Source organism: Pseudorca crassidens, chromosome 10 (genome assembly GCF_039906515.1).
Source record: "Pseudorca crassidens isolate mPseCra1 chromosome 10, mPseCra1.hap1, whole genome shotgun sequence".
In the NCBI taxonomy this organism is placed as follows: domain Eukaryota; kingdom Metazoa; phylum Chordata; class Mammalia; order Artiodactyla; family Delphinidae; genus Pseudorca; species Pseudorca crassidens.
The window spans coordinates 32523879-32551387 of NC_090305.1; the positions used below are offsets into that span (position 1 = coordinate 32523879).

General features: G+C 56.1%; 2 protein-coding genes across 10 annotated transcripts; one reads left to right on the forward strand and one right to left on the reverse strand.

Moving 5' to 3' along the window:
* The first annotated feature begins 924 nt into the window (after positions 1-924).
* DLK2 (delta like non-canonical Notch ligand 2) lies at positions 925-6039 on the forward strand. Of its 5 annotated transcripts, none has more exons than XM_067752865.1 (6): positions 925-1210; positions 2056-2182; positions 2458-2521; positions 3519-3649; positions 4116-4260; positions 5120-6039. In XM_067752865.1, exons 2-6 carry the CDS (start codon positions 2107-2109, stop codon positions 5853-5855), a joined length of 1152 nt encoding a protein of 383 aa, XP_067608966.1. In that variant the 5' UTR covers positions 925-1210; positions 2056-2106; the 3' UTR covers positions 5856-6039. The 5 variants fall into 5 exon arrangements, with proteins under 5 accessions (XP_067608966.1, XP_067608965.1, XP_067608963.1 ...); XM_067752864.1 differs by lacking the exon at positions 925-1210 and adding an exon at positions 1337-1655; XM_067752862.1 differs by lacking the exon at positions 925-1210 and adding an exon at positions 1337-1566 and having other exon boundaries at positions 1867-2182.
* On the reverse strand, positions 5972-26717 carry ABCC10 (ATP binding cassette subfamily C member 10). 5 transcript variants are annotated; one of them, XM_067752857.1, is made up of 22 exons: positions 26510-26717; positions 26092-26263; positions 22194-23412; positions 20826-21053; positions 20030-20186; positions 19692-19801; positions 17356-17435; positions 16556-16727; positions 15072-15170; positions 14469-14658; positions 13654-13731; positions 13306-13500; positions 12738-12891; positions 12354-12543; positions 10090-10433; positions 9610-9779; positions 9015-9106; positions 8407-8660; positions 7333-7478; positions 7138-7235; positions 6780-6892; positions 5972-6454 (listed from the first exon to the last, which is right to left on the reverse strand). In XM_067752857.1, the coding sequence occupies exons 2-22, from the start codon at positions 26250-26252 to the stop codon at positions 6301-6303; spliced, it is 4404 nt and encodes a 1467-aa protein (XP_067608958.1). In that variant the 5' UTR covers positions 26253-26263; positions 26510-26717; the 3' UTR covers positions 5972-6300. The 5 variants fall into 5 exon arrangements, with proteins under 5 accessions (XP_067608958.1, XP_067608957.1, XP_067608959.1 ...); XM_067752856.1 differs by having other exon boundaries at positions 8946-9106; positions 26510-26716; XM_067752858.1 differs by lacking the exons at positions 26092-26263; positions 26510-26717 and adding an exon at positions 26264-26375 and having other exon boundaries at positions 8946-9106; positions 22194-22322.
* Between the last annotated feature and the right edge of the window lie 792 nt (positions 26718-27509).

The following is a 27509-nucleotide window of genomic DNA, read 5'->3' on the forward strand; positions in this document are numbered from 1 at the left end:
ATGTTTTGAACTTAAAGATCGTGAAATCTTTTTTTTAAATTATTTTTTACATTTTTGGCTGCGTTGGGCCTTCGTCGCTGCATGCGGGCTTTCTCTAGTTGTGGCGAGCAGGGACTACTCTTCGTTGCAGTGCGCAGGTGTCTCATTGCGGTGGCTTCCCTTGTGGAACATGGGCTCTAGGCGTGCGGGCTTCAGTAGTTGTGGCATGCGGGCTCAGTAGTTGTGGCTCGCAGGCTCTAGAGCGCAGGCTCAGTAGTTGTGGCACACGGGCTTAGTTGCTCCATGGCATGTGGGATCTTCCCGGACCAGGGTTTGAACCCGTGTCCCCCCGCACCGCCAGGCGGATTCTCAACCACTGAACCACCAGGGAAGTCCAAAGTTGGTGAAATCTTGATTTGAAGGACTAGAGATGGACAATGGTGGTCCTGATCTCTGCCCTCTTGCCTTGTGCAAACAAGAAACGGTTTCCTGCCCTTGCCTCTGCCTTGAACAGATATCTCTGAGCCATTAGCCTGGAGGGATAGAGCTCCCTCACTCCCCCTGCATAACTCTCTCAGTCTGAGCTCTGAGTTTGGGGCAGTCGACGATCAGCCTGAGGTCAAGAATGGATGTTTTCCGGGGCACACAGGTGGGAACTTGCGGGGGCACATTTACAAAGTCAGGGGCGTTCCCAGTTCAGAGAAGCTTCCCAGTAGTGGTCACGAAAGTAGTGGGGTAGGAAAGACAGACGTGACGGAAGGAGGGATGGAGGGGGTGGGTGAGTGGGCCAGGCTAATACTTAGGCACGGATCGATCCTGGAAGGTTGTGGTTGGCAATGAGGGCGGCAAGAAGCGGACGGGGCGGAGGAGGAGGGGAGCAGACAGATTAAGTAGGTGATGTAGGATTTACAAATGGAGGAGGCGTGGGCTGGTGACAGGAGGAGGGCCAGGAGCGGCAAGTGTGCCCTGAACGTGCATGGGATATATATGAGAAGCGTGATGGGAAGCGGGCTGGTGAGAGCAGAGGTGGGGCGTGGGGTGAGCAGTGCGGGTCACGAAAGCGGAGATGTGAGATGGAGAATAACGGCTGTGCACATTTGGCCGACCCTTTACAGTCCGCTCCCATTTAGACTCCCATAATTTCCTCCTCCCATCAGGGAGAGCGAGGTGCGGAGAGGTCGGGCGGCTGCGGAGGGTGGGGTCCCAGAAGAGCGCGCGGCCCAGAGGAAGGGTGAGCGCCGGGGCGGGGGTGCGCGGTGCGTCGCCGGGGGTGGGCGCCGGGCGCGGGCGGGTGTGGGGCGGGCCGGCTACGGGCCGGGAGGGGAGGGGGGAGGCGGGCTCCGCCGGCACACGCCGCGCCTGGCAGGCGGCCTGAGCGCGTGCGAAGAGCCGCCGCCGCCGCCGCCGCCGCCGCTCGGGGTCGCCTTGAGCCCCAGATTCCCCAGCGCTGGCTCGCATGGCAGCCGCCTGGGCGCCCGGCCCCGCGACCCGCTAAGGGCGGTCCAGCGCCCCGGCCCAGCCCTTCAGCTGAGTCCGTCGGATCCGGCCTCGCTCTGCGCCCCGGGGCGCACCGCCTCCCAGCCCGAGGTGAGGACCGCGAGGGCAGGGGCGCGCTGGGCTGGGGGCGTTCTGGGGTGCCCAGGCCCCGCGCCGCGGCCGAGCCGAGTGCCGTGGAGGTAGGAAGGGGATGCGGGAGCAAGTCCTGCGGGGAGTCGGAGGTGGGGGGCAGAGACTGCTCGCTGCCGGGAACCAGCCCCCTAGTCGCCCCCGTGCTCGAGGACGCCCCTCGGCGCTGTTCCCTGTCCCTCTCCGTCCGACTGCGTTCCCCGGCCCTTCCAGTGTCCTGACCTCGCTCTGCGCTGCCCATCTTTCAACTCCTTCCTACAGAGCCCCCTCCCGGTTCCTGTCTCCAATCCCCTCGTCCGCTCAGACCTTCCCAGCCCCCTCCCTCCGCTGCCCCCACCGCTTTTTTCTGTCTGGATGCCCCTCTCCCCTCTCGGCTCGTTATCACTCGGAACCGGAATCTGTGCCGCTATCTCCGCGTCCGGCCGCCTCCCAGCCTGTGCCGTCCCACAGGTGTCCGCACGTCTGGCGGTCCGTCTGTCCCTCCCGGGGCCGGGGCTGACCATGCCCAGCGGCTGCCGCTGCCTACATCTCGTGTGCCTGTTGTGCATCCTGGGGGCACCCGTAAAGCCTGCCCGAGGTGAGCGCTCCCCTGGGCTCAGGTCACGGCCCTGTCCGGCTGTCCCTCGCTTGCACGTTGACCTCTGCCGGCCAGAGATGGCACTGCAGGCGCTCCGACCCGCGGGGTTGGCGACACCCAGGACATCCCTTTGGAATGGGTTGAGTCTCTGTTCTGCCCTGTCCCAGAGCTGAGTCCACCCAATTACTGGGACCCTGCATCCTCTCCCTAGCCCCGCATCTCAGGCAGCTGAGCGCTGACCCCGGGCTCACCCCTCTCACATCAATCTCTTTCAGCTGATGACTGCAGCGCCCACTGTGACCTGGCCCACGGCTGCTGTGCGCCTGATGGCTCCTGCAGGTACCTCTCCGAGCACGTGCTCCCAAACGGTGTGCTCCACATTTCCCGGGCCTCCACACCCACAACCAGCTCAAGCCCCAGAGCAGAATGTCTAGGGGCTTAAGACTCTACTGCTCTCTCCCCATCCCCTCGTGCACATGGCACACAGGGCAGAAGGCCAGCCCTTCACCCTGTGCTTACTCCTCCCCAGTTCCCCTTTGCCTTGCCTCTCCTTTGCTTCTTCTAGCTCACGGCTCCCCACTTCACTCTCCCAGCCAGGCATTCTGCAACATTCCTCTTCAAGATACCAGGAGAAAGACCCGAAGCTTGAGGGAGTGTGGAGAGTGGGAGCCATAAGGAAAAGGGGAGATAAAGGAAAGACATAAATAGAATTGGTTTAGCCTGGAAAAGAAAGGCTGTTGCAAGCGTTGCTGCGGAGAAGCGCTTACAAGAGTCTTTTCTGATGAATTTGAGTAATTGACTCACTGGGGTGGGGCTGGGCAAATTCTGCAGCAGGAGGAAAAGAGTGTCTGGTCATAAGGAAATGAGCTGACAGGGCAAGGTCCTGAGGGTGCTTGGGACTCTCTGAAGTAGAGCAGGCCTTTGCCCTGGAATCAGGGTAGGAAGATAGTCCTGATGACCTTTCAAGGTCACTCTTTTTAGAAAAAAATGTTTCTAAGCACCTCAGACATGCCAGGAGTTGTGCTGGGGGCACTTAGACATCATCGTAATTTCCTCCTCCACACATCCCTGCCAGGTGTATCCCTAGTTTACAGGTGAAAAAAACTGAGGCTCAGAAAGGTTAGACAAAGTGCAGAACCAGGACTTGAATGCTGGTGTCCGATGGTCTGATACCATATATGTGTCCCGTGACCTTGCACAGCCCTATATCAACCCGGGATAGGCCTGCTTTCACTTGGGGGCTGTCATATTTGTTTCCTAGAAGCTCTGATCTTGCCTCCTCCATTTCTTCACATCCTTCTACCCAGAGCCCTGACCCTGTGCTTCTCCCCATCAGGTGTGACCCGGGCTGGGAGGGGCTGCACTGTGAGCGCTGTGTGAGGATGCCTGGCTGCCAGCATGGTACCTGCCACCAGCCCTGGCAGTGCATCTGTCACAGTGGCTGGGCAGGCAAGTTCTGTGACAAAGGTAGGGGAGTAGAGAGGGTAGCTGTTGTTTGGGGACCCCATGTGTCTTGGGAGAACGTCCATCCTTATTTATTGAGCGCCTCTTGTGTCTGGCTCAAACCCGAAAATACATGGTAGCTTATAATTTTAGACTTTATACCTATCTGTTGTCTGAACTGGTCCTAAACACAACCCTATGTGGTAGGCAAGACACCTGCGGAAAACTGTACTCATATCACAGATGAGGAAACTGAGATCTACAGGCAAGATACAACTTGCCCAAAGGCACTTTGAGACAGACTAACAGGGCCAGGGCTGAGTGCCTCCCGACTCCAAATTCAGTGTTGTTGTTTTCCCCCACTACACTGTACCAGCCCAGGCTGGGATTGTAGTATGAGCCACGCCCACAGAACTTTGGGTGGGGCCTGGGCAGGTCTGGGTGCCAGACATGAGGGGCTAACCCCGAGCCCTCCTGGTCTCCTCTCCAGATGAGCACATCTGTACCACACAGTCCCCCTGCCGGAACGGAGGCCAGTGCGTATATGACGGGGGCGGCAAGTACCACTGTGTGTGCCCACCGGGCTTCCACGGGCGTGACTGTGAGCGCAAGGCCGGACCCTGTGAGCAGGCAGGGTGAGTGCTGGCCCCAGGTTAGATGAGGATCTGGTGATGGAGGAGAGAGGACTGTTGAGAGGATGGTGGGGCAGCGTTAGGGCTGACGGTCAGAAGTCCCACACGGGGGTACTCGAAGATAAAACCCGGTCTGTCAGAGTATCTGTAGGGTTTCTCAACTTTTTTGGTACCATGTGAACCATTTCTCCAACAACAAAAATCTACAGGGGCTGGAGGTGTAACACATCAGTGTGTGACTCCCCTGGGTGGGGAGGCTGAGGGCCTAGGACTCCCCTCATCCTCCCAGGAAGGGTGGCACGCAGCCCCTAAAGTTGTTCCACACAGCAGCCTTATGCCTCGTGGTGAATGGGGAAATGGCCTACAGGTCTGGACTCTTCCTCATTTCCAGGTCAAGCCTGAGAGCCTGCGTGGATAATAACTGTACACTTGCCTTGAGCCTTGCTTTGGGGCCAGGCCCTCTGCTACTTGCTTGACCCTGGATTATCTCATCTAACCCTTACCATTTGGGAAGCTGGGTACTGCTCTTATCCCATTTTTATTTTTTTAAAAAACTTATTTAAAATTTCTTTAACACTTTTATTTATTTATTTGTTGGCCGTGCTGTGCAGCTTGTGGTATCTTAGTTCCTCAACCAGGGATCGAACGCAGGCCCTTGGCAGTGAAAGCACAGTCCTAACCACTGGATCGCCAGGGAATTCCCCTAATCCTAGTTTTAAAATGAGGCATTTGAGTCTCACAGAAAAGTGGCTCAAGGTGACATAGCTAGAAGGGGGGTGGTAGTGGTGGCAGTGATCAGGATGTCCACCCGGGCTACCCTGCAGATGGCCGTCGGTAAAATGCCCTCTCCCACCCCACTCAGCTCCCCGTGCCGGAATGGCGGGCAGTGCCAGGACGACCAGGGCTTCGCCCTCAACTTCACATGCCGCTGCTTGGCGGGCTTTGTGGGTGCCCGCTGTGAGGTGAACGTGGACGACTGTCTGATGCGGCCTTGTGCTAACGGCGCCACCTGCCTGGACGGCATCAACCGCTTCTCCTGCCTCTGCCCTGAGGGCTTTGCTGGGCGCTTCTGCACCATCAACCTGGATGACTGTGCCAGCCACCCATGCCAGAGAGGGGCCCGCTGTCGGGACCGGGTCCACGACTTTGACTGTCTCTGCCCAAGTGGCTATGGTGGCAAGACTTGTGAGCTAGTCTTACCCGTCCCAGATCCCGCCACCATAGCGGACATCCCCCCGGGGCCCACCTTGGCTGTGGTGGTACCTGCCACGGGGCCTGTTCCCCACAGCGGGGGCGCCGGTCTGCTGCGCATCTCCGTGAAGGAGGTAGTGCGGAGGCAAGAGGCCAGGCTGGGCGAATCCAGCCTGGTGGCCGTGGTGCTGTTTGGGGCTGTCACTGCCGCTCTGGTCCTGTCCACGGTGTTGCTGACCCTGAGGGCCTGGCGCCGGGGTGTCTGCCCCCCTGGACCCTGTTGCTACTCTGCCCCACACTATGCCCCGGCGCACCAGGACCAGGAGTGTCAGGTTAGCATGCTGTCGGCAGGGCTCCCCCTGCCGCCTGACTTGCCCCCTGAGCCTGGGAAGACCACAGCACTGTGATGGAGGTGGGGGTTTTCCTGCCCCCTCCTTCGTCTCCTCTGCCGCTCAGAGTGGATTGGCCCTTTCTCGCCACCCCTCAGCTGGGATACCCAACACTGAGGGACCTCAGCCTCATGCCAGAAATATTATTTTTTTAATACAGAGTGTAAGATGGAACTTTATCAAATAAAACTATGGAAGTGCACGTGGGCTCCTTTGTCAGAAAAAACCCGCCTGGAGTCCCAGATGCAAGAGGGCCAGAGCAGAGGCCTGCTTCTGGGGAAGCCGCGGGACTCTGCCCCCGAGAAGGAGTGGTTTGTAAAGAGGAGCCCAGGGTACCCTTTTCCCCTCTGCGGAGGTGAGAGAGAGGTAGAGCCACAGAAGGGTGTAAACAGCGGCAGGCCCCCCGTACCAGGCAGCAGTGGGTAGCACAGAGGGAGGCCCTGTGGGCAGGGACGCGGGGCCCTCAGGGAGAGGAGCGGGCTCCCTGCTGGCTGCTCTGCAGCAGCTGCTGGAACAGCGAGTGGGGCTGGCTGCGCAGGACGGCGGGGGAGTCCAGCTCCGCCACCCTCCCGGCTTGCAGCACCAACACCCGGTCTGAGTTCAGGATCGTGTTGAGCCTGCGTGGGAGAGGGTGGTCAGCGTGGGGATGGAGGACGACGCCCTAGAGAAAGTTGACCTGCTTTCCCTCCTCTTCTCCTCTGGACAGCACCAGCCTGCCCCACAGGCTTCAGCCCCTGGCTCTGTGCCAGGGGAGGGGCTGCAGGCTCCCTCAGACAATGCGCTACAAAGGGCCTGGGTTGGTGCCTGGAGAACACGGAGCTGAGATTCATGGAGGTGGGAATCTCTGGAGCCCTGACTCCTGGGGTTTCTGAAAGGAAGGGAGGCTATGGGTCCATGACACCTTAGCCCCTGGTTAGATTCTCACTCTGGATGCCTACACACCTGTGGGCGATGGTCAGCACTGTCTTGCTGGCAAAGCGTTTACAGATGGTCTGCTGGAGCAGCTGGTCTGTCTTCTGGTCCACGCTTGCTGTGGCCTCGTCGATACACAAGATCTGGACCATGTGGAGAGGATGAGCAGGGAGGAGGGAGAAGAGGGTCAGCCGTGGCTGCTACATAAGCCCCAGCCCCCGCCTCCCGGTCTGGCGCAGGCCAGCCCACAGCTCCCCACCTCCAGCTCTAAAAGAAACGCTAACTAGGTCCCTTGAGACCTCTCCCAGTGCACTTCCTCACCCCCCACCCCTCACAAGTCCCCTGCCTTCTTCCTGGCCCTCTCGAATGTCCCTTCCTCTTGTCTTACCTTGGCATCTGTGAGGAGAGCCCTGGCCAGACACAGCAGCTGCCTCTGCCCCAGAGATAAGCTCCGGCCCCCCTCGCCCAGCTCGCCATCCAGACCACCTGCAAAGCGCAGCATCTTCATCCCTGAGTTCTGAGCCTCCCTCAACCCCCTCCCTGCTCACTCCTGCCACCATGCAGGACAGGACCTAGAACTCACCCATAGACATGATCACCTCACTCAGGTGGCACTGCTCCAGGGCCTGCCACAGGGCCCTGTCCTCGTACAGACCCCGGGGGTCCAGGTTTTCCCGAACACTTCCACTGAACAAAAAGGGCTCCTGGGGGATGATTGCCAGCTGGGATCTGGGGGATGAGGACGGGACAGGACATGGGGGTCTTGGCTGGAGATGTGGCCACTTCTGCTCCCAGCACAGGTTTTAGCTATAGGTCCAGCCCTTCAGAAAAGCTTGCGGATAAGACCTGAACGTAACCCCCATCCTGTTCCCCGCTTGGTCAGCCATGTACCTAGAACTGTGCCAGTGCTATGAGGAATACCAAAGGAACCAAAGGCCTAGACTCTGCCCTTAAGGAGCTTACATCTCACTGAGGGGCAAAACAGAACAAGCACGAGCTAAACCGTATGGTACTGACTCCCATCATGGGACAGCAGTGGATGGCAAAGAATGACCAGAGGGGACCAAGGAATGACTGGATAGGGGATGCTTCAAGGTTGGAAGCGGGCCTGAAATCGGGTCCTGAGGAGCCATATGGTCAACCTATGGCCACCACAGGTTAGAAGAGAAGGCAGGAAGGCCAGGGCCAGGGCCTGGGATCAGTAATGGGCTTTAGGACAGAGCATCCCTACCTTTTTCCGCATCATGGAACTCAGAAAAAATGATACTAGGGCAACGTGGTTGGGAGGCGTGTTTAGCTCCAGGTGAGACCCCTTGTGGCCAGAGGAAACTGGCCCAGGTCTCCAGCTGTCCCAAGCACCGCCTGCCAAGCCCGAGGTCACAGCACCTGGGAGGCTCTGACTCAGGAGGCAGTGACTGGTGGTCTAGAGCGGAAGGTGTATGCTGGGAAGTACAAGGTGAACCTGGGAAGGTGAAAACCTTAGGACCACAGCTGTGAACCCCGACCTGAGCACTGGCAGCTCACTATCCTCGCCTGCTTGTCCCATCCTCCGTCTCACCTGATCAACCCTGTCTGCCCTGAGTTTATATAAAGCCTTCCTAACTGGGCCTTCCTCTAAGTGCCAGTAGTCTGGTCCCCTCTCCTCCCTCCCCCAGACCTGAGCTCGGCCAGCTCCAGCTGGCTGGTGTCCACGCCGTCCAGCAGCACTCGCCCAGAACTGGGTTCTAGCAGCCGAAAGAGCACCAACAACAGGGAAGACTTGCCAGAGCCCGTGCGGCCCACGATGCCCAGCTTCTCTCCAGGCTGCACGTAGAAGGTCACCCCATCCAGGGCATTGGGCAGCCCTGGCCGGTACACCAACACCACATCCTGGAACTCCACGCTCCCCTGGCTCAGCCAGCCAATGCCCAGCTGGTGGGGTCCGTGGGTGGGAGAGGGAGGGAGATGGGTGAGATGGGGAGGAATGAGGAGAGTGGAAGGGAGAGGAATGAGGGATGGATGCCCTGAGAGGAGAGGTGGGGGAAACGAGGAGTGATGGGGGGATGGACACAAAAATCAGGGAGATCACAGGGGACGGTACAGGAGCAGAGAAAAAATGGTGGGGGGCACAAGGAAAGGAACTGGGGGAGAGACTGGGGCCGTCAGGAGGATCCTTCAGGGTTCTAGCACCCAGGCTGGGGTGAGGGCGCAGGCTACCTGCGGCCGCTGGCCCTGGGGCTCCTGGGGCAGGTCACAGGAGTATTCCTCCAGCCGCTCGACGCTCACCATCATGGCTTCTGTCTGTGTGAAGCTGCTCACCAAGCCGGAGAGCAGGCCCGTCAGGGACAGGGCGTAGGACAGTGACAGGCCCACGAGTCCTGGGGGAAGGGAACACAATTGCCAGGGGAGGCTTGGACGCTGGGATGTGTGTGGGGATGGCTGGGAAGAACGGGCGAACCCTGAGCTGTGGACCGTGGGCATTTAGAGGAAGCTGGCATTGATGCAAGAAGATGCAGGAGCCAGCCCAGGCCCACAGGAGGCTGGCTGCAGCAGAGTGGAAAGGCTACGAGGGAGGACGGGTGGAAGGCAGGTGGGCTAGGGCCAGTTGCTAAGTACTGAGGACGGGTGAGCAGGGAGGGGCGGAGATCAGAAGACTTGACTAGTCCCAGATCCACGACCACCAGGGTGAGTGACTCCTCGAGACTCAGTTTCCTCAACTCTAAAATGCGCGGGTGATGAGAATGACAACATATCCTCACAGGGAACCCTGGCTGGGAGGTGAAAATGCTTGGGGCTGTAGGGGCAGTGCAGGGAGAGGTCTGGGGCAGGTGCTGGGAAGAACACACTTCTGCGGTGAGAGTGAAGGGTCCCGGGGCGGCACCTGGGTTGGCGAGGCCCTGCTGGTGCTGCACCAGGGCGATGCCTGCGATGGCGCTGACCACTGCAGCCCCCATTAACTGTAGCCGAATGTCCAGCCACTGCATCGTGGCGCTGGCAGCAAACTGGCACCTCTGGTTTAGCTCCAGGAGTCTCTGGTTCTCCTCCTCAAACCTGGGGGAAGCCACGCCACAGCTGCACGGACCTGCCCAGACGCCCTGCCCGTAGGATGCCTCCTGCTCGGAGCTGACCTGCACGCCCACAGGCTGCACCTCAGTGGTACGGAGGAGCCAATGTGCTCTCTCGTAGGGGTCTGCTCAGCGTCACTCTCCCCCTTTTCTGTTTCTTTCCTCTTCCCCCTATGCCCTCACCCACCCTTCCCTTCTCAGGAGACTGAGACCCGACCCCCTTCTTCTCAGGGGTGCCCCCTCCCCCAAGCACCTCACCCCCCTCGCACTGGTTGGAGGAGGCGGACCTCACACACCTGTAGGTGGTCCCAGTGGCCCGGAGCACAGGGAGGCCCGCCAAGGTGTCAGCCAGGTGGGTGTAGAGAGGAGACAGGGTGAGGCTGCCCAGGCGCCGCAGCTCCCTCGAGGAGGCCCTGTAGTGGCGCTGCACGCGATAGTGGATGAGGCTCAAAGGCGGCAGCAGCAGCAGCAGCCAGGGCAGGCCAGAGCCCAGCACAGCCAGGAGGCCCAGCAGGCCTGCCGCGTTGGCCAGGAGGATGTTGAGGATGAAGGGCAGGCTGTCATCCGCACAGGCCACGTCGGAGGAAAAGCGGTTGAGGACCCGGCCCGTGGGCGTGGAGTCGAAGAAAGTCACCGGTGCCTGGGAGGAGGGGTGTGGGTGGGCCAGGGCAGGGGTCAGCAGAGAAGCCATGGAGGCAGCCCCTGGGGGAGGTGGGCTGGGGGGAAAGGCCCAAGGTAGAGAAGAGGAAAGGAGTAAAGTGTCCCCAGAGTTTGGGGGCACTGAGGCGGGGCTGGAGGAGCTTAGAGGAAGAATACCCCAGGTGGGAAAGAGACAGTCTCTCCCATCCCTCTGGCTAGCGGGGGCCCTGAGAGGCCAGGCGGGCCACCCCTCTACTTCTGTGCTAGGCGTGCCTACCCCCCTTTCAAGGGCAGGTAGCTAATCTCTTTCCAGAAGATGGAGTCTTCAGGCCATGAGCGAGACTTAGTTAGACGTTAGGAGGAACATTCTGATTGCCTGTGGCGGGACAGAGTGGTGAGGGCGGCAGTCAAAGTCCACACTGTCCCATGGTCAAGCGCTCAGGCTCCGGAGTCAGACTGCTTCTTGGATTCCAGCCCTGCCACTTACCAGATGTGAGACCCCACGTAAGAGGGCTTCATCTCCTCAAGGCCCCTGTCCCTCATCTCAAAAAGGGGGATAGTAATGAAACTGTACCTCCCGGGGCTGACAGCAGGACTGAAGCCACAGACAGCAGTCAGGAGCTTAGGAGGGTCTGCCTGCCACAGAGCAGGTGCTTGGTAACTGCTAGCTATTCAGACTACTTACTACTGGGAGGTACGGTCTCAAAGACCCTTTCCCTTTCTCTACCTTCCCTGTCCCCCAACTCTCTGCCTTTACTTGGGGATCAGTCCTATCTTAAGGCAGGGCACTAGGTCAAAAGGCTTGCTGAGGGCTTCCCTGGTGGCGCAGTGGTTGAGAGTCTGCCTGTCGATGCAGGGGACATGGGTTCGTGCCCCGGTCTGGGAAGATCCCACATGCCGCGGAGCGGCTGGGCCCGTGAGCCATGGCCGCTGAGCCTGCGCATCCGGAGCCTGTGCTCCGCAACAGGAGAGAGACCACAACAGTGAGAGGCCCGAGTACCGCAAAAAAAAAAAAAAAAAAAAAAAAAAGGCTTGCTGAAGCATTTCCTAAAGCCAGCTTATGAGAAATTAATTCCTTCACAGCCTGAAGATGTGGGCAGACAGTGGGCAGCTGCTCCTGGAGAGGCAAGGGAAAGACCCACGTGTCCTGGGTTCACGGCCACAGAACTAGCCTTGCCCAGGTTGCACACACTCTCAGAGCCTGTTTCCTCATCTGTAAAATGAGGATAATAGTACCCACCTCACAGGGTTATAATGAGACCCTAATAAGATAACAGACAAAAAAAGAGCTTCGTAATAATAACAACATCGTTAATAATAATTGTAATTGGGCACTTAGTATATGCCAGGTACTATATCCTAAGCACTTTCGATGTACTGATTAATCCTCATGATGACCTATGGGGCAAGCAACAGACTATATATACACACAGCAACAGGGATGGACCTTAGAAAGACTCTAAATAAAAACTGTGAGAAAAGGAAAGTCATTTATGAAACTATGTGCACACAAAACACAGGCATTTTGCAAAAAGCCAAAAAGATACATATTAAACACACCTAGGACGGCTGCTTATCAAGGGAAGGAGAGGAAATGAAAACAGGGTTTGCAGATAAATAGGAATGGATTAATACATAAAATTAAAGAGGGATCTCACGTGAACTAAGGGGTCCTCTGCGCCGGAAGTAAATCTGAGGAAGATTCTCTTCTCCCCGCTTTATAGATGAGGAAGCTATAGGCCTAAGTAATTGGGTTTGAACCCAGGCAGCTGCTCTGCGCTTGGCCTCTCCAGGTCTCAAGTGCTGCACCCATCTGTGAGGGGCTGTTTTCTCCTGAGGACCAGGAGGGGGGACGGGCCCCTGATGGAGCCCAGGTACCGGAAGGGCCCCCCATGCCACCCCCACCCTCCCATCCCCTCACCATGAGGACTCGACTCAGCAGGCAGCGGTGCAGGGTGGCGGCTGCTCGGAGGGTACCCGCTGCAAAGAGCACTGCCCGGAGAAGGGTGCAGAGGGAGTTGACGCCAGCAATGGTCGCATACACGGTGAGGTAAAAACGGATGTCTGAGGAGCCATTGGGGGCAGCTTTGGGCAGTGGGAACACTGAGGTGCTGGGTGGTGGGGAGGGGGCTGTGGGTAACCAAAAGTGGGGCCACTCAGGGGTCCCTTCCCCACGGCCCCTCCCAACGCCACTGCTCCCCACCCTCCAGGAGACACAGGCCCTGGAACACCAGCCCCCCAACTCACTCCCTGCCTGGCAACCACTCTGAGAGCCCCAGGCCTGCTCCTGGCCCCAGCCACTCACTAGAGGCTTCCGGGGAAGAAGAAGAGCAACTGGGCAGACAGGGGCCCTGCGGAGCCCAGGCTGGTGGGAGCTGGCGCCTCCTGGGAGCTATTCTTGGCTGCCTTCAGCTGAGCGATCCAGTGGGCGAGCCACCAGTCAGCCGAATTCCTGGTTGCTGGGTGGGGATGGGAAGGAGAAAGCTGCCAGACAGCTCATCTTCTTCCTTCTATTCAGACAGCCCCGTTTCCACCCTCCTCCCCAGCCGTCCCCACCTTATGTCCTCCCCAGTGTCCACTTCTTTCCTGGGCCCATCACCCTTCAACTCTGGGGAGAGCGTGATCTTGAATCTGCAGAACGGGAGTCAGCCTTGGGGGCAGATCAGAAGAAGGCTACGGAGCATCCCCGCCCCCCCCCCCGGCTCCCGGTCCCTGGGACCCTCAGAACTGGGGACATGTCTCTAGTCCCAGCTGTCGCCCACACATGGTCGAGTGTCTGGGCTTTGTAGTGATTAGTACAAGGTGATGGATGTGATGGGGACCTAGGCGACAGGGCTGGGGGTGTGATGAAGGCCTGCAGGGTTTACTCCTACCTTGCATGAGGAGCAGAGAGAAGAGGATGGCGAGGGCCAGGCCCCAGCCCACGGCCCTCCAGTATGCACGGTACACGTGGAAGGCCACGGCGCCCTCCTTCTTGCTTTCTTCCTGCAGCAGGCGGCCAGACGTGCTCTCCTCCACCTCCAGCCCCTCCTTTGTTTTCTCTGGGTTCTGTACTGATTGGGCTGTGACTGTGAATCAGAGAGGTGGGCGGGGGGGTATTAAGCTTACAGGATGACAGTTGAAAACCTTAGTGTTTTCAGGGGCAGGCAAGCTTCCTAGAAACATCTCCCTACAAGTGTGGTGGCGAAGAGCAGGCTCTTTCCTCTCACCCCGGGCCGTACCTGGGTCAGACTCTTGTCCATCCTCAGCCCAGGCTTTGGGGGCAGCTTGTACCAATGGCAGGATCTCAGAAGGGGGCCCTGGAAGGCAGCAGGGGAGATTAGGAGGGGACTCTTCTGGGTATATTCTATGCCTTTCTAGACATGTGAGCCAATCCACCTCCCATGCTCTTTGGACCCCCTCCCTGACCTACCCTAGCAGGGCTGTGCCCTGGACCCGCAGACCCTGAGCAGGACCATCAAGTCCATCCCTCTCTGTCTGGAGTCCGATCAGCACAGACAGAAAATGTTCACCCCTGGGAGGAGAGTCACGGCCACCTGTGAGAACCCTGTCCAGAGGCACCTCTCACTACCGCTGGGCTTTCTCCTCATGCTTCCTGGAACTCCTAACCCGCTGGTGGAGCCTCATCTGCTCCTGTTTCTCTCCACTGAACGTGCCAATGGTCATGTCCCTCTGGATAATAATCCACCAGAGTTTCTGTTTATTTGTTTTTAAATAAAATGATTGTTCTAAACCTGACTGCTTGCCTTTCTCCGAGGACATCAAACTGTTTTCTGAGATCCTGGGCCTCTAAGTTCCCAAAGCTCCCAGTCACAAAGCCTGCGTCACAAAGCCACAGGCTCCTTTCCCTCCTGCTCTCTGTTCCTCACACCAGTTTTGTGAAGGCAGAAGAGGGTCTCCCATTAGACAGAAGTATGACGGGGCCCAGATCACACACAGAGGGGGTGGCAGAGTCTGCACTTGACAATCCATCTGTCGCACCCGAGCAGATGGCTCCCTCGCTCAGCCGGGCTCCCACCCTGGTGGCCCACATTACCAGCCTGGATGAGGCGCCCGGCCTCCATCAGCAGCACCACGTCAGCCCTCTCCAGGTACTCGGTGCGGTGGGTGCACAGCAGCCGCGTGGTGTGGCTCAGCACTCCCAGGATGCACCTGTGCAGCAGGTGGTTGGCCACGTCCGCATCCACGGCGGCCAGAGGGTCATCAAGGAGATAGAGCTCCTTCTCCTAGGGAGAGGTGGGGGCATCATGGATATCAAGTCCTCTGGCCAGAACCCAGACCTCTCCTAGGACGTGATCTTGAGGCCATCCCGGAATATGGTTGAGAGGAACTCTGGGGCTACAGCAGTAAAGAAGGTGGTGAGACCAGAGGGTGGACTTCCCTCCAGTTATGCAAGGCCAGTGCCCCAGGGCCAGTGTTCAGCTTTGCTGGGTCCCAGTGCCTCAAGCCACATAATGCTTTTTAAAGAGCCTTTAATTCTGCCTTCAATCTACAAAAGGGGGCTGGGATGGCCAAGGGACCAACACCTTAGGAGTATGCAGGGGAGAGGGAAGAAACCGGATGCCTATGAAAATATCCCCACACTGCCCCCTCCCCAGCAAAGCTCCCGAGGCTCCGGGCTCCCCCAACTTCAACTTACCTGGTAGACGGCACGAGCAAGGGCAATCCGGGCCCGCTGTCCTCCGCTGAGGGTCACACCCTTCTCCCCCACCTCTGTCTGGTCCCCAGCAGGCAGGATCTGACAGGACAGGCACCGCAGTGTTGGTCAGCGAGCCCCCCAATACTTTCCACCCCATTTCCTATCCCTCTGCAGGGAAGAGATGGAGGGGGTCAGAGAGCCAGGGAACTTGAGGAGACTGGACTTGACTTTGGGGTATGTGAGCCAGAGGGGACAAACCACAACTCCAACAAAAAGGAGCATTTGTTGAACACGTTTTTCTTCTTTTTTTTTCTTAAGGAATTTTTAATAAGCTTTCCTTTTTTTGTTTTTTGTTTTTCTGGCTGCGCCACGCAGCATGCTGAATCTTAGTTCCCCAACCTGGGATCGAACCCGTGGCTCCTGCAGTGGAAGCGCGGAGTCTTAACAACTGGACTGCCAGGGAAGTCCCCTGTTGAACACTTTCTATGTGCTGAGCACATTACAGGCATCATCTCATCTGACCCCCACGGAAACCTTATGAAGTTGACGTTATTTCATTTTCACAGATGAGACCAAAGTTCAGAGTAAGTACCCTGCCCAAGGTCATTCCACAGCTAGCAAAGGGCAGGACACGAATGTAGATCCTTAACCACTCTGTCACACTCACTACCCTGCCTTTTCAACAGGCAAGGATGAAGATGGCCAAATTCAAAGTGAAACTTTCCTAGGTTTTTAGAGAAGGAAGGTATCCCGAGCCTTGGAAGAGGTATCCTGTGGCCTTGGGAGAGGTCTCCTTAGCTAAGGGGTCCCCATACCAGAGGAAGCACCTGTGGTCGACCAGATGGTGGCTCCCCTGAGGGAAAAGCTTTGTGATTCATTTTTCTTAGTACCCAGAACAGCTCCCTGTACCCAGGAGGCATTTGGGAAATGCCTGATGTAGAAACAAATGATAAGTGGACATAAGATGCTCCATGGTTGGAGTCAAAGGTCCTCCTTTCCAGGGAAGTTCCACATCTACCTGGACAGGGTTGTGCTGATGACAGTCCTGCAGGGGATATGGGGGTTGGGTGGGAAAGTCACGGGAGAAAGCTGGACTCTCATCCCCCTTAAATTTAGCATTCTGGATGTGGGGGGTCTGATGGGCTTGCCAGACTTCTCTAGAATAACCTTGACTCTTCCAGTGGGAGGTGGGAGAAGGCCTCTTGAATCAGACCATTAGCCAGATGTACAGAGAGCTAAGCCTCATAGGAAACCCTCCCCTAGTCCCAAAGGCTGCAGGGTTCCCTCGGCTGCTGTGTGGAACACCCAGTCTCCCCCCCACCCCCACCCAGGCCCTGTGCAGAAGCTGGACACTCTGGGAGGATCAAAGCCTGATGGCCAGTCCTGGGTAAATGATGCCTGAGTACAAGCAACCCCTTCCCAGAGAAGCAAGTCTCTGACCTGCGGTGTTAGGGACGCGGGGAAGCGGGTGGCCAGGCACTCACGCTGAGGTCATCGTTGAGGGCGCAGGCTTCCAGCACTTCCTTATACAGCTGGGCATCAAACGTCTTCCCAAAGAGGATGTTGTCTCGGATGGTGGCAAACTGGATCCAGGGTTCCTGGGTGGCCAGGCCAAAGCCTTTGGACAGCCTCCACACTGCCACCCGCCCCCGCAGCCTGCAGAGAGCCAGGCCAGCAGCATGGGAGGCTGGCGCCCCGCTGGTCCCCTTTCTGCCCAGCCCCTGCCTCTCAGAAGCCTCTCCAGATTGCTGTCTTTTACACGGGGTCCCGCTCCATGTCACATGGCTCTCTAGATGGGCAGCCACTGAGGTCGAGGGATCCTAATGAGGCTGGAGGCTCACTCTGGACGGGGAAGGGAAGAAATTGCTCTTCGGCTGCAGCCAAGCAGCTGTCATATGTCGATGTGCTCAGAAGAGAGTGTAGCCACCACCCTGCACTCATTCATTCTCACCATGAAATAAGAAGGCCCTCCCTCACACCTCTGCTCCTCTCTGGATCCCTCCCGTGCACAAGCACACTTTCTGAAAGAGTAGCTGATGCCGGCTGTTTCCATTTATTTCTTCACTCACTATTACAGCACTTCTAACACTCTGTGGTGATGGTTTTGAGAACCCACTTTCACTTCCTTCCCCTTTACAGACTGAAAACTCTCCCAAGAAAGGGACCATGTCTTGCTCATCCTGGCATCCTGTGGCCTCTAAAAAGGTGTCCACCATGTAGCAGGGGCCAGGAAAGTGCTGACGAAGGGCAGAGCTGAGGACACGGGGCGCTGGAAGTTGCTTACCTGTGCAGCTCTCCCGCGATGGCAGCCAGCAGTGAGCTCTTCCCGCAGCCCACCTTCCCCACGATGCCCACCAGCATACCCTGCAAGGAAGCCACACAAGTGTCAGGTCTCCCTCCTGAGGCCCTGGGATAGCAATCATCCCATGGAGGCTTCTCTCTAGGCCCCAGTTAGCCTGGAGGGAAAGAATTCTCCACCCCACAGGCTGAGCTGTGCCTCAGTGACAGATGCCGTGTGGCCCCAGGGGAGTAGGGTGTTTTATTCTCCACTCAGAGAAGCATCAGTTTCACTGTGTGAAGGGCCTTTGGAGAGCAGCAGTGTGCCAGAGAGCACGGGAGGAAAACTGCCCGAGAACTTCCAAGGAAAGGTCTGAGGCAGGCGACCCAGGATGGGGTGAGGGGAAGGAAGGACTCCAGGCTTTGGGGCCCGGATGCTGGGCTGGCTAACTCCACCTGCAGCTAGATTTCTTTTTTTTTCTTTTTTATAATAAGTTTATTTATATATTTTGGCTGCGTTGGGTCTTCATCGCTGTGCTTGCGCCTTCTCTAGTTGCGGTGAGAGGGGGCTACTCTTCGTTGTGCTGTGCGGGCTTCTCATTGCGGTGTCTTCTCTTGTTGCGGAGCATGGGCTCTAGGCGTGCGGGCTTCTGTAGTTGTGGCTCACAGGCTCAGTAGTTGTGGCTCGCGGGCTGTAGAGAGCAGGCTCAGTAGTTGTGGCGCACGGGCTTAGTTGCTCCGCCACATGCGGGATCTTCCTGGACCAGGGCTCGAACCTGTGTCCCCTGCACTGGCAGGCAGAGTCTTAGCCACTGCGCCACCTGGGAAGTCCCTGCAGCTAGATTTCTAATAGCTCAGGGCAAAAACAATGTTTTGCACAGGTACCCATTTCTGTGATTTGCAGTTTAAAATTCTCTGTGCTCCCTTCCTTGCTTAGTTGTAACATACATTCATGGAGCTATACTCTTTGTACACAATGGAAAAAAATTCCTTCCACAGAAACAGGTGGGGGCTTCCCTGGTGGTGCAGTGGTTGAGAGTCTGCCTGCCGATGCAGGGGACGCGGGTTCGTACCCCGGTCCGGGAAGATCCCACGTGCCGTGGAGCGGCTGGGCCTGTGAGCCATGTGCCGCTGAGCCTACGCGTCCGGAGCTGTGCTCCGCAACCGGAGAGGCCACAACAGTGAGAGGCCCGTGTACCGCAAAAAAAAAAAAAGAAAGAAACAGGTGGGGCTCCTAGCAGCTCTGTCTGTGATGTCCCACACTGCCAGCCAGGGTTAGCCTATCTTCGAGTGGACACCAGACCAACCTGAGACCCTTCCCTGGGAAGCCTCCCTCTTTCTGGCTGTGGCCTGTAAGTGGAAGGGCTCTCTGCAGGCCTGTCTTCTGCTCGTGGAGAGCAGGTCCACAGAGAGAGAAGAATGAGGCAGATACAGAAAGAGAAGCAGACGGAAGGAGCTGCTCGGCGAGTCGAGGCCTGGCTCTGGGCTGCTGCTGAGATCTGCCCACGTGCTTGCCTGTGGATCCCGCAATTCATCTCTATATCCTTCTTACAAATTCTTGTTGGCTTAAGCTAGCTCCAGTGGGTTTCTATGACTTATATCCAAAAAAGCCCCAACTGACACATTAGTAAAATTCCTTTCAAAAATTCCAGCCTTGTCTTGCCTGAACTAAGAGGAAAAACAAAACATTCAGTGCAAGCCAGAAACATGAGCCAAATGCGGCAGAGGCAGTTCAGGCTCCACTGGAGGACGCTGGGTTGAGCTGTGGGGCAAAGGGTTGGACACGGGTCAGGGGAGAGTGAAAACTCAGGACTCGGTGAAGAGGAGTTGCCGTCCTGCCAGGAATGTTCTTTCAAGTGCTTCTTTGATGATGTATGCCAGAGTGTGAGTCACAGGGTGTGATTCCTTTTCACCAGGCTAAATAGAGGATTATCTATACCATTTTCAAAATCCTTCTGAGCAGATGCTGCTGGGCCTCTCCCGGAGGTCCCTACCCCAGGGAAGATGCTGGATAAGTTCTGGAGTCTGTTCTGAACTCAACAGCCCCTGAGGGACACGGAGAGAAAAATGCAATTGTTGGACTGGACTGGTGAATGGTCTGGTGACCAGGGAGAGATGTGACTGCTCTGAAGTGGTTGTGTGTTAGAAAACTGACATTCAGAGATAAGGTATCATCTCCTCTCCAATGAGAACCTGCTCACCAAAACCTCTCTGGTCCTTCCCTCAGTAATTAGAGCCACTGGGCCATCTTGCTATGATTGGCTCTGTCCTTGTTTATCCATCACTGAGCTTGCATGTCCCTCGTCAGTCCGGGGATTCTACTAGGGTGTCTGACCAACCAACCTTCTTCACTTCGAGGTGACTGATGAAGGTGTCCTGGCTGGTTCCAACTGGGTCCCAGGAGAAGAGGGCTTCATGTAGCTCCAAGGCTGTAGATGGCTCTGTCGGAGGATCTGAACAAGGAAGAAGCCACTCAGCTTGGGCTTCTAATCCACAATCTACCCGCCCAGGGCTAATTCAGCCTCAGTCTTGGTCTGAGGATTCTCCCCCAGGAAATGGCCACCTGTCCCGCCTAAATTCTGCTGCCTCTGGCTCCTCTTGGCAGCATCTGTGTACAGCAACCAAGGGGCTACAGTTCCCTCCTCCCCTGTGCCAGGTTCTGCCCTCCAGCTTCCCCTTACCTGGGCTGTAGCAGGCCTGGGGGTTGTGGTTGGGAAGGTCGAGGAAACGCTGGATCCGGTCCAGGGACACTTTGGCCTCCAGGAGGCCATTGATCACCCAAGGGAAGTTGTTGAGGGGAAGAATAAGCATGTGCACCAGTGCCAGGGCCGTGAACACCTAAGTGGGGTCGAAGGTAGGGGGAAGGGTTGGAGCATCACCTGAAGCTTGGGAATTATCTGAAGGCCTGCTCTATGGGTGGCCCTGCAGACAGGTCTGTGGAGGGGAAAACAGTGCAGCAGCAAAACTGAGGAGCTTGCTGGACAATCTTGGGTTAGAGGTGGCAGAGGTGGCCAGTCCAAGAATCCCAGAAATTCCAGATACTCCTCCAGGGATCCAGGTTGCTCCCTGATAAGCACACACACCTAGCTCACTCTGAGACCTTCTCAGAATTTCCAAGTACAACATCACCTGGCTATACCCAGCACTGGATCCACCCTGCACTGGATCATGAACTTTTCCTCCAAGGCCATCAGAATGAGGATAAGGGGACCTAACCAGAAGTAGGACAGAAAGAGGAGAGGAAAGAAAGGAATTCCTTCGCAGAGGGAAGGGTTATATATCCGAGGCTCCAGATGAAAGGTCCCTTCAGAGAATTTCTCCTTGGTTGGGAAAGGATAAGGCAGCCAGGGACCCTCCATCCCTCCTTCCCAGCCAGCACTGAGGGCCCCAGTCCACCCCTCACTCCACTGCAGTCTCCTTGCTGCTGCTTCTCTCCCATGCATTCCTACAGCCGTCCCCTCCCCTCCTGGTCCTCACCTTGGTGGCAGTGAGCTGGTGCCCCATGAGGACGTAGGTGATGAAGATGATGATGGAGATGACGACTGGCAGGGCAGCCCACAGGTACACACAGGCTGCATCCAGGTACTTGATGACCCAGAGTCGCCCCAGCTCTTGAGCTCGGCAGGCCTCTACACGGGCCCCCAGCGCCTGCTCCCACCCGAAGAACTTGATGACACGAATGCCACTCAGCAGCTCTGTCACGAGCTAGGGGTGGGGACAAGAGAGCAGTACAAAGTGGAGACACTGCTCACGTGTGTTCTCCTCTGCTCAGTCTCCCCCAGGATCCTGGCACAAGATGTCAGGTATTCTGAGCCCCCATATGCTCCAGCTGGGGGCAGGCTGGAGCTGGAATCCTCCCACCTTCCTAGATGAAGCGGCGGAAAGTAAAGGGGGGGTCGGGTGGTATGGGAACTATTTCTACCGGAGTATACAGGTGTAGGAGGGCACACCACAGCCCAGAGTCAGGCAGATGACAGGGCCAGGCAAGACAGGCAAGGGCCAGAGGAACTCCTTGAATCCTAACATTCAAACATCCCCAGCCTGCAAGCCAGGGAGGCACTGGGAGCCTTCCCAGGTGGCCCCGGAGACTAGTCAATAGCTGTCATGGGTAGGGGAAAAGGCCTCATGCCATAACCAGCTTTCAGAGACACCACCCTCCCCATTAGCACTCGGAGCTACAGCAGTAAGAGGTTGACAACCACGCTGTATGGATTCCCTAAGCCCATCATCCCCTCTGGAAAGGTACTACAATCACTGCACAACCCAGAACGACTCAGCCAGACCCTCACACCTAGAGTTGGCCCAGGCAGGAGAGAGGCCTACTCCTTTCCCCACAGCCCACCCCTAAGAGGTAGCTGGGGTGCTCCTAGGCCTCTTCACATGCGGTTGTGGGGTGCTCTGTGCCTGAGATGAGGAGGTGGGAGATTGGGTCCTGGCTCTAACACTAAAATCCCATTTGGCCCCAGACAGGTTACCTCCTACCTCCTAGGGTTGCTCTTAGGGCTGCACGAGCTAATACTATAATATTCCTAACAGGCTACACTTACTTAGTGCTTACTTTGGGACTGGTACTTGCCAAGCAGTATCTCATACGATCCTCCAACTATGTTATGAGGCAAGCTATTATTATCCTCGTTTTACAGATGAGGAAACGAAGTCCCAAAGAGGTTAAGTGACTTGTCTGAAGTGATTAAACTAGTAAGTGGTAGAGTTGGGATGTGAACCCATGTCTGTCTTTCTCCAGTCTGAGCTCTCAACTTCTAGATCACACTCACTCTCTCAGGCACAGTGCATGGGAGGACCTGGGGACTCTGGATAACTGAGGGACCCCAAACGGCCCCTCACCTTAACCCGTGCATCCTTGTGCTGTAGCATCTCCTGGTTGCTGGCCATGATTCGGGTGGCAATCACTTTGTTGACGGGAACCAGCAGCAGTGCCAGGATCAGACCACCCACGAAGGCCACATCCACCTGCTGATGCAGCAGGTAGAGGGTAATGGCCAGCTGCAGGGGCAGGCCCCAGGCCTCATGGAAGCTCCCAGCAAAGTTGAGCAGCCGCTCAGAGTCGGTGCCTAGTAGGTTCAGGATCTCCCCAGTGGGAGGGCGTCCGGGCCCCAGCTGTAAAGCCTTTCGGTACAAGATGTTCAGCACAGCCCCCCGTGCCTGAAGTGTCACCTTTCGCACCTCATACCCATACTGATTCTGCAGCACAGCGCCCAGAACGGCCCCACCGGCCAGCCCCAGGGCATAGAGCAGGCCATTGCTTAGTGGCTCCTGCCCCTCCTCCAGGAAGCCCACCAGTAGGGACAGTAGCAAGGGTCCTGAGAATCCCAGCATGGTTCCCACCAGCTTCAGCAGTCCAAGTGCCAGGTAGCGCTGCCCCAAGGCCCCATACAGGGCCCTCCACATTCGGGTCCCCTCCTGCCATTGTGCTTGGAAGACACGGGCTAGGTAGGTTGGGTGCAGCCTGTCGGGGAGGCGGCAAGTGTCCTGGGGCTGCCGGAGCTCTCCACGGGCCCCACGGGCCAGCAATGGTGCCAGCCAGGCATAGGAAAAGCGTGACAGCCAGCTCTCCCCATCTTCAGCTACCTCGGGTTCCTGTCCCTCGGAGAGAAGGGGCTCCTGGGCCCAGGGTTCCTGTGGCCGCCCAGGGACTGCCCAGCCCAGTCCATAGGCCAAGAGTGCAGCCAGCTGCAGGATGAGAAGGCATAGGCGGGAGAGGGGCCCTGGGAGAAGTGGAGGCAGAAGTGTGCCTCGCTGGCAGTGCCATAGCAGGGTCAGCACTAGGGCTGGGGCTGGCAGGAAGGCAGTCAGAGTCAAGGCCAAGGGCCCCCGGGAGCGGCCATGAGGGGAGTGAGCCAACACCCACAGGGCCAGGCTGTGGCTGATCCAGGCCACAGCTGCCACGCCCCCGGCCAGCACCTCTAGCCCTGTGGGCCCTGGGCCTGCCCCCGGTGGCAAAACGACTGGAAAGAGGTCTAGCAGTGGAAAAATGGAGAGCAGGAAGGAGGCTGCAAGTCGGACCCGCCAGCCAGGACTGCAGTGCGGGATGTAACCTGGATTCCTGGGGACAAGGGGGAAAAGAGAAAAGGAGGCATATCGCGGCTGACTCAGGGTCCAGACATACCTCCAGTAACTCACTTACCTAGAGGGAATCAACTCACTTTCCTGCCTGTGTACCTTATTTCCATCCCATTTTACTCTGGAACTCAGGGTCTTTTCTCCCAGGAAATCTTCCTGGATTAACCTAACCCATTTTTCTAATCTACCTATACCGTTTCTTGTCATTCTTTTGCCACAGAAATAAAAAATTCTGAGTTAATGTTGTACGGAACATGAAGACCCTAATTACAAAAAACACCAAAGAACAAACAAAAAAACCCCAAAAAACCTGAATTTTCTTACAGATAACAACTAAGAGATGAGTTTTCATTTTTACAAAAGTACCTACATAAAATAACCCTTAAATTCATCCGAAGCACTATTAGATGGATAAAAATTTGACTTACATACAGCTTCTATACACTAACACTATAGCCTAAATTTTCTGAAGCCTCAGAATATTCTACTCTCTGTTTCTCCAATGGCTGTAGAAGATGGTGTGGATCATTTTTGTGACTCCATTAGCTGAAGAAAAACCTCTTTTCAGTTTTGTTTGTATCATCTTGGCTTGCAAAAAACGTTTTTAATAAACAAAAGGGTTATCTGCCTGCATTAAAAATCAAGTACAGGGGGGCTTCCCTGGTGGCGCAGTGGTTAAGAATCCACCTGCCCATGCAGGGGACACGGGTTCGAGCCCTGCTCTGGGAAGATCCCACATGCCACGGAGCAACTAAGCCCGTGCACCACAACTACTGAGCCTGTGTTCTAGAGCCCGCGAGCCACAACTACTGAGTCCGCGTGCCACAACTACTGAAGCCTGCGCGCCTAGAGCCTGTGCTCCGCAACAAGAGAAGCCACTGCAATGAGAAGCCCGCGCACCACAACAAAGAGTAGACCCTGCTCGCCGCAATTAGAGAAAGCCTGCGCACAGCAATGAAGACCCAATGCAGCCAATAATTAATTAATTAATTTTTAAAAAACTCAAGTGCAGGAAAACACACCTGCAACAGTACATATCAGAACACCTTGAAGGTTCATATAAGAAGAGGTTCATCTAAAAACATATAAATCTGTATTCCCTTTGTTGTTGGTAGGGCTGGGTTACTGAAAACTTTAATTGTAGGTTAAAATGTTTTGGGTTTCTTTTAAAAAATTCAGGGATCACAGTTATATGGAGGGGTTTATATTCAGATAAAAGTCAACCTTTAATAATTCTTTTTTCTAAGATGTGGGGACAGAAGAACATTGTGAGCCCTTGGAGGCTGGTACACTGGCTCCAAGCTGGCCATTAACCAGTCTTATGAACTCAGGCAAGATTCTTTCCTTCTCTGCATCTCATTTTCCTCATCAGCACAGTGAGCAGTGAGGAGTCTGGACCCAAAGCCCTCTGAGGTCCTTTCCTGTCTGAGATTCTGGATCTCTCTAAACCTTTTCAGCAACTTGCAAAAATCTGTTAAATGAAGTGAGATAACCACAATTTCTGTGGATTACATGTTGATCTTTCTTGCCTTCTCCTTACACTGTGGGTTCCCAAAGGACTAGGCCAACTTTTTTTTTTTCGGTACTCGGGCCTCTCACTGCTGTGGCCTCTCCCGTTGCGGAGCACAGGCTCTGGATGCGCTGGCTCAGCGGCCATGGCTCACGGGCCCAGCCGCTCCGTGGCATGTGGGATCCTCCCGGACTGGGGCACGAACCCGTGTCCCCTACATCGGCAGGCGGACTCTCAACCACTGCGCCACCAGGGAAGCCCTAGGCCAACTTTTAAAAGATACTCCTCTGAGCACAGATAATCCTTCTGAGTTAGTCAGTGTCACTCTGTGCTGACTGACTAATCCTCTCCAGACTTTTGTCTCTGCATAGGAGACAAATCAGGATTACTCCCAGACCAAGCAATTCTGAAGCCTCTCCTACACAAGGAAGGGATTCATCATCCTCTAACTCATCTTAGGTAAGGACATAGTCTGTCCATTGGACTAGGGACTCCCAAAGACAGACCAGACATCCCTCCTGCCTTATCAGTAGCCAGAGTGAGATTAACTTTAGCCATATCTAGACATACAGGAACTAAGTACAAAATCAAGGTGAGTTTAGCACCTACACCTTATAGCCCCAAATTCAGGAAGGATTAAGGTTCTGATTTTGCTCTTCTCTTCTACCGACTGCTTCCTCTCCAACGAGTACATATGCTTTTCTTAGCCTAGAAACACTGAGGTTTCCTAGATGGAAGTGGTGAGAAACTGGTCCAACATCTTCGGCACACGTTAACCTTTTTGACTTAAAAACATTGCTCACCCACTTTTGCCTCCAATTCATGACAACTGTGTTTGCGCATCTGAAAATCTACAAAAGTGATGATTTCTACCATGCATCAGGCCTTTAAAAATGTGCCAAGCACTGCACTATATGCTTAAATGCATTATCTAAGTTAAATCTCCCAACAATGTTAATGAGGCTCAGGGAAGCCAGGTAACTTGCCCCAAACAGCCACAATGCTGCAGAGTGGTTGTGCCCACGTTTTATTCTACTTTTGCCCCCTACTCCAGAGATCTCACTATTTCGGTTACACTTCCGCGGAGATGTGGGTTTCGAGTGAGGTCTGCAAGAACACAAGGACAGATCTCTTGCACCCGTCTCTACCCACCTCGGGTTGCCCCAGTGGCAGGCACTGAGCACAGCGAGGAGCGCGTGGGGCAGGGCGCTGAGCACCAGCTGGGTGAAGCAGTGGCCGGTGGTGTCTCCCTCCCACACAGGGAGCGGCTGCGACGCGCTGGTGCCGCACAACTGGGCCAGGAACCGCTCCATGGAGGCCTCACCTGAGAGGAAAGCAGAGGGTGGAGGGAGGGAAGGACCCTCCCAGAGAGAGAGGAATCCGCGTTCCCAAGTGCTAAGCGCAGGCAGGGAGCAGGCACCCGAGGGGGCGGGACGCTGACCAGGAAGCGGGGATGGAGCAGAGTGACAGCGCGTCCCCTGCCGGACCTCCCCGCCTTCAACCCCGCCCACAAAGCGGGACCTTCCCTTGCTGCCGCCCCGAAACCAGACACCGCCCGTTCTTGCGTTACCTCAGCGGTAGAAAGAGAGTTGGCTTGGCTCCCAGGAGCAGGCGGCTTTCTGGACTGGTCACCTGGCCGGGCTCCGCTTTTCCCACTCCCTGCGTCCCCGCCCCCAGAGATCTGGAACCTATCACCTGAAGGAGCTGTTTTTCCACCGGATCCCGAGATCCTCAGCACTGGTGGAAGCAAAAGAGCGTGCTGCCGGCTTGGGACCCTGACCAGGCTCGCATGGCACCCCCTAGAGGCGGGATGACCTCCCAAATTTTGCAGGGCTTCTGTGCGCCTGCGCATCTCTCCCTCCCCCCCACCTCCGCCTCCCCCTCCCCCTCCCCCTCCCCCTCCCTCTCTCTCTCTATGGAGGCGAGCCCCTTGTATTATGGCGCGCTTATGCTGCCTCTCAGGACACTTGCAAATGCACTGATCTCAGCTCCTCTAATGCAGCGTCAGCCATACACTCTCACGTAGAGTACTCGCTCCCATCTGTTTACTGTTTACTAGCAGGCACATGCATTGCACTCTAATTCTTACAGCTTAACAGCGATGGGAAGCCAAACATGCGAGCCTCGTGCCGCTTACGGACACTTGAACCATTTCCTTCCTTACTCCAAGGCTGTATGGCCTTGGGGAAGTTGCCTAACGTCTAGGAACCTTAGCTTCTTTGTCATTACAGAGGGGGCAATAACACCACTACCGAAGTAGTGTTGAGAGAGTTGAATAATTAATTTACAGTGCTAAGTGCAAGTGCCTTGCTTAGAGTAGTAACGCAATAAATAAATCTTTTAGGAAAGCAGTGGAAGAACATAAGCTTTTAGTTCAATGGACCTCAGTTTGAATCCTGACCCCACCAATTTTTAGCAGTGTGATCTTGGGCAAGTCACTTCTGCATCTTAGTTTTATTATTTGTTTAAGGGGCATGGTATTGGTATAGATCTGACACAAGTATGTGCAGCGCCCAAAGAAAATGGCTCAGCAAATAACTATGATAATCCCATTTAATCTCAGTAAGAAG

What these genes read in the sequence shown, in the direction of transcription:
- DLK2 (XM_067752862.1), top strand. Translation starts at nt 1,960, where the DNA reads ATGCCCCTCTCCCCTCTCGGCTCGTTATCACTCGGAACCGGAATCTGT. An exon ending in AGGCAAGTTCTGTGACAAAG is followed by an intron (nt 3,650 to 4,115) that starts GTAGGGGAGTAG and finishes TCTCCTCTCCAG; the next exon opens with ATGAGCACATCTGTACCACA. An exon ending in GGACCCTGTGAGCAGGCAGG is followed by an intron (nt 4,261 to 5,119) that starts GTGAGTGCTGGC and finishes CACCCCACTCAG; the next exon opens with CTCCCCGTGCCGGAATGGCG.
- ABCC10 (XM_067752856.1), bottom strand. Translation starts at nt 26,252, where the DNA reads ATGGAGCGGTTCCTGGCCCAGTTGTGCGGCACCAGCGCGTCGCAGCCG. An exon ending in CGGGCGCCTCATCCAGGCTG is followed by an intron (nt 13,732 to 14,468) that starts GTAATGTGGGCC and finishes GCTGCCTTCCAG; the next exon opens with GGCCCCCTTCTGAGATCCTG. An exon ending in CTCTCCTCACAGATGCCAAG is followed by an intron (nt 6,893 to 7,137) that starts GTAAGACAAGAG and finishes CACATGGTCCAG; the next exon opens with ATCTTGTGTATCGACGAGGC.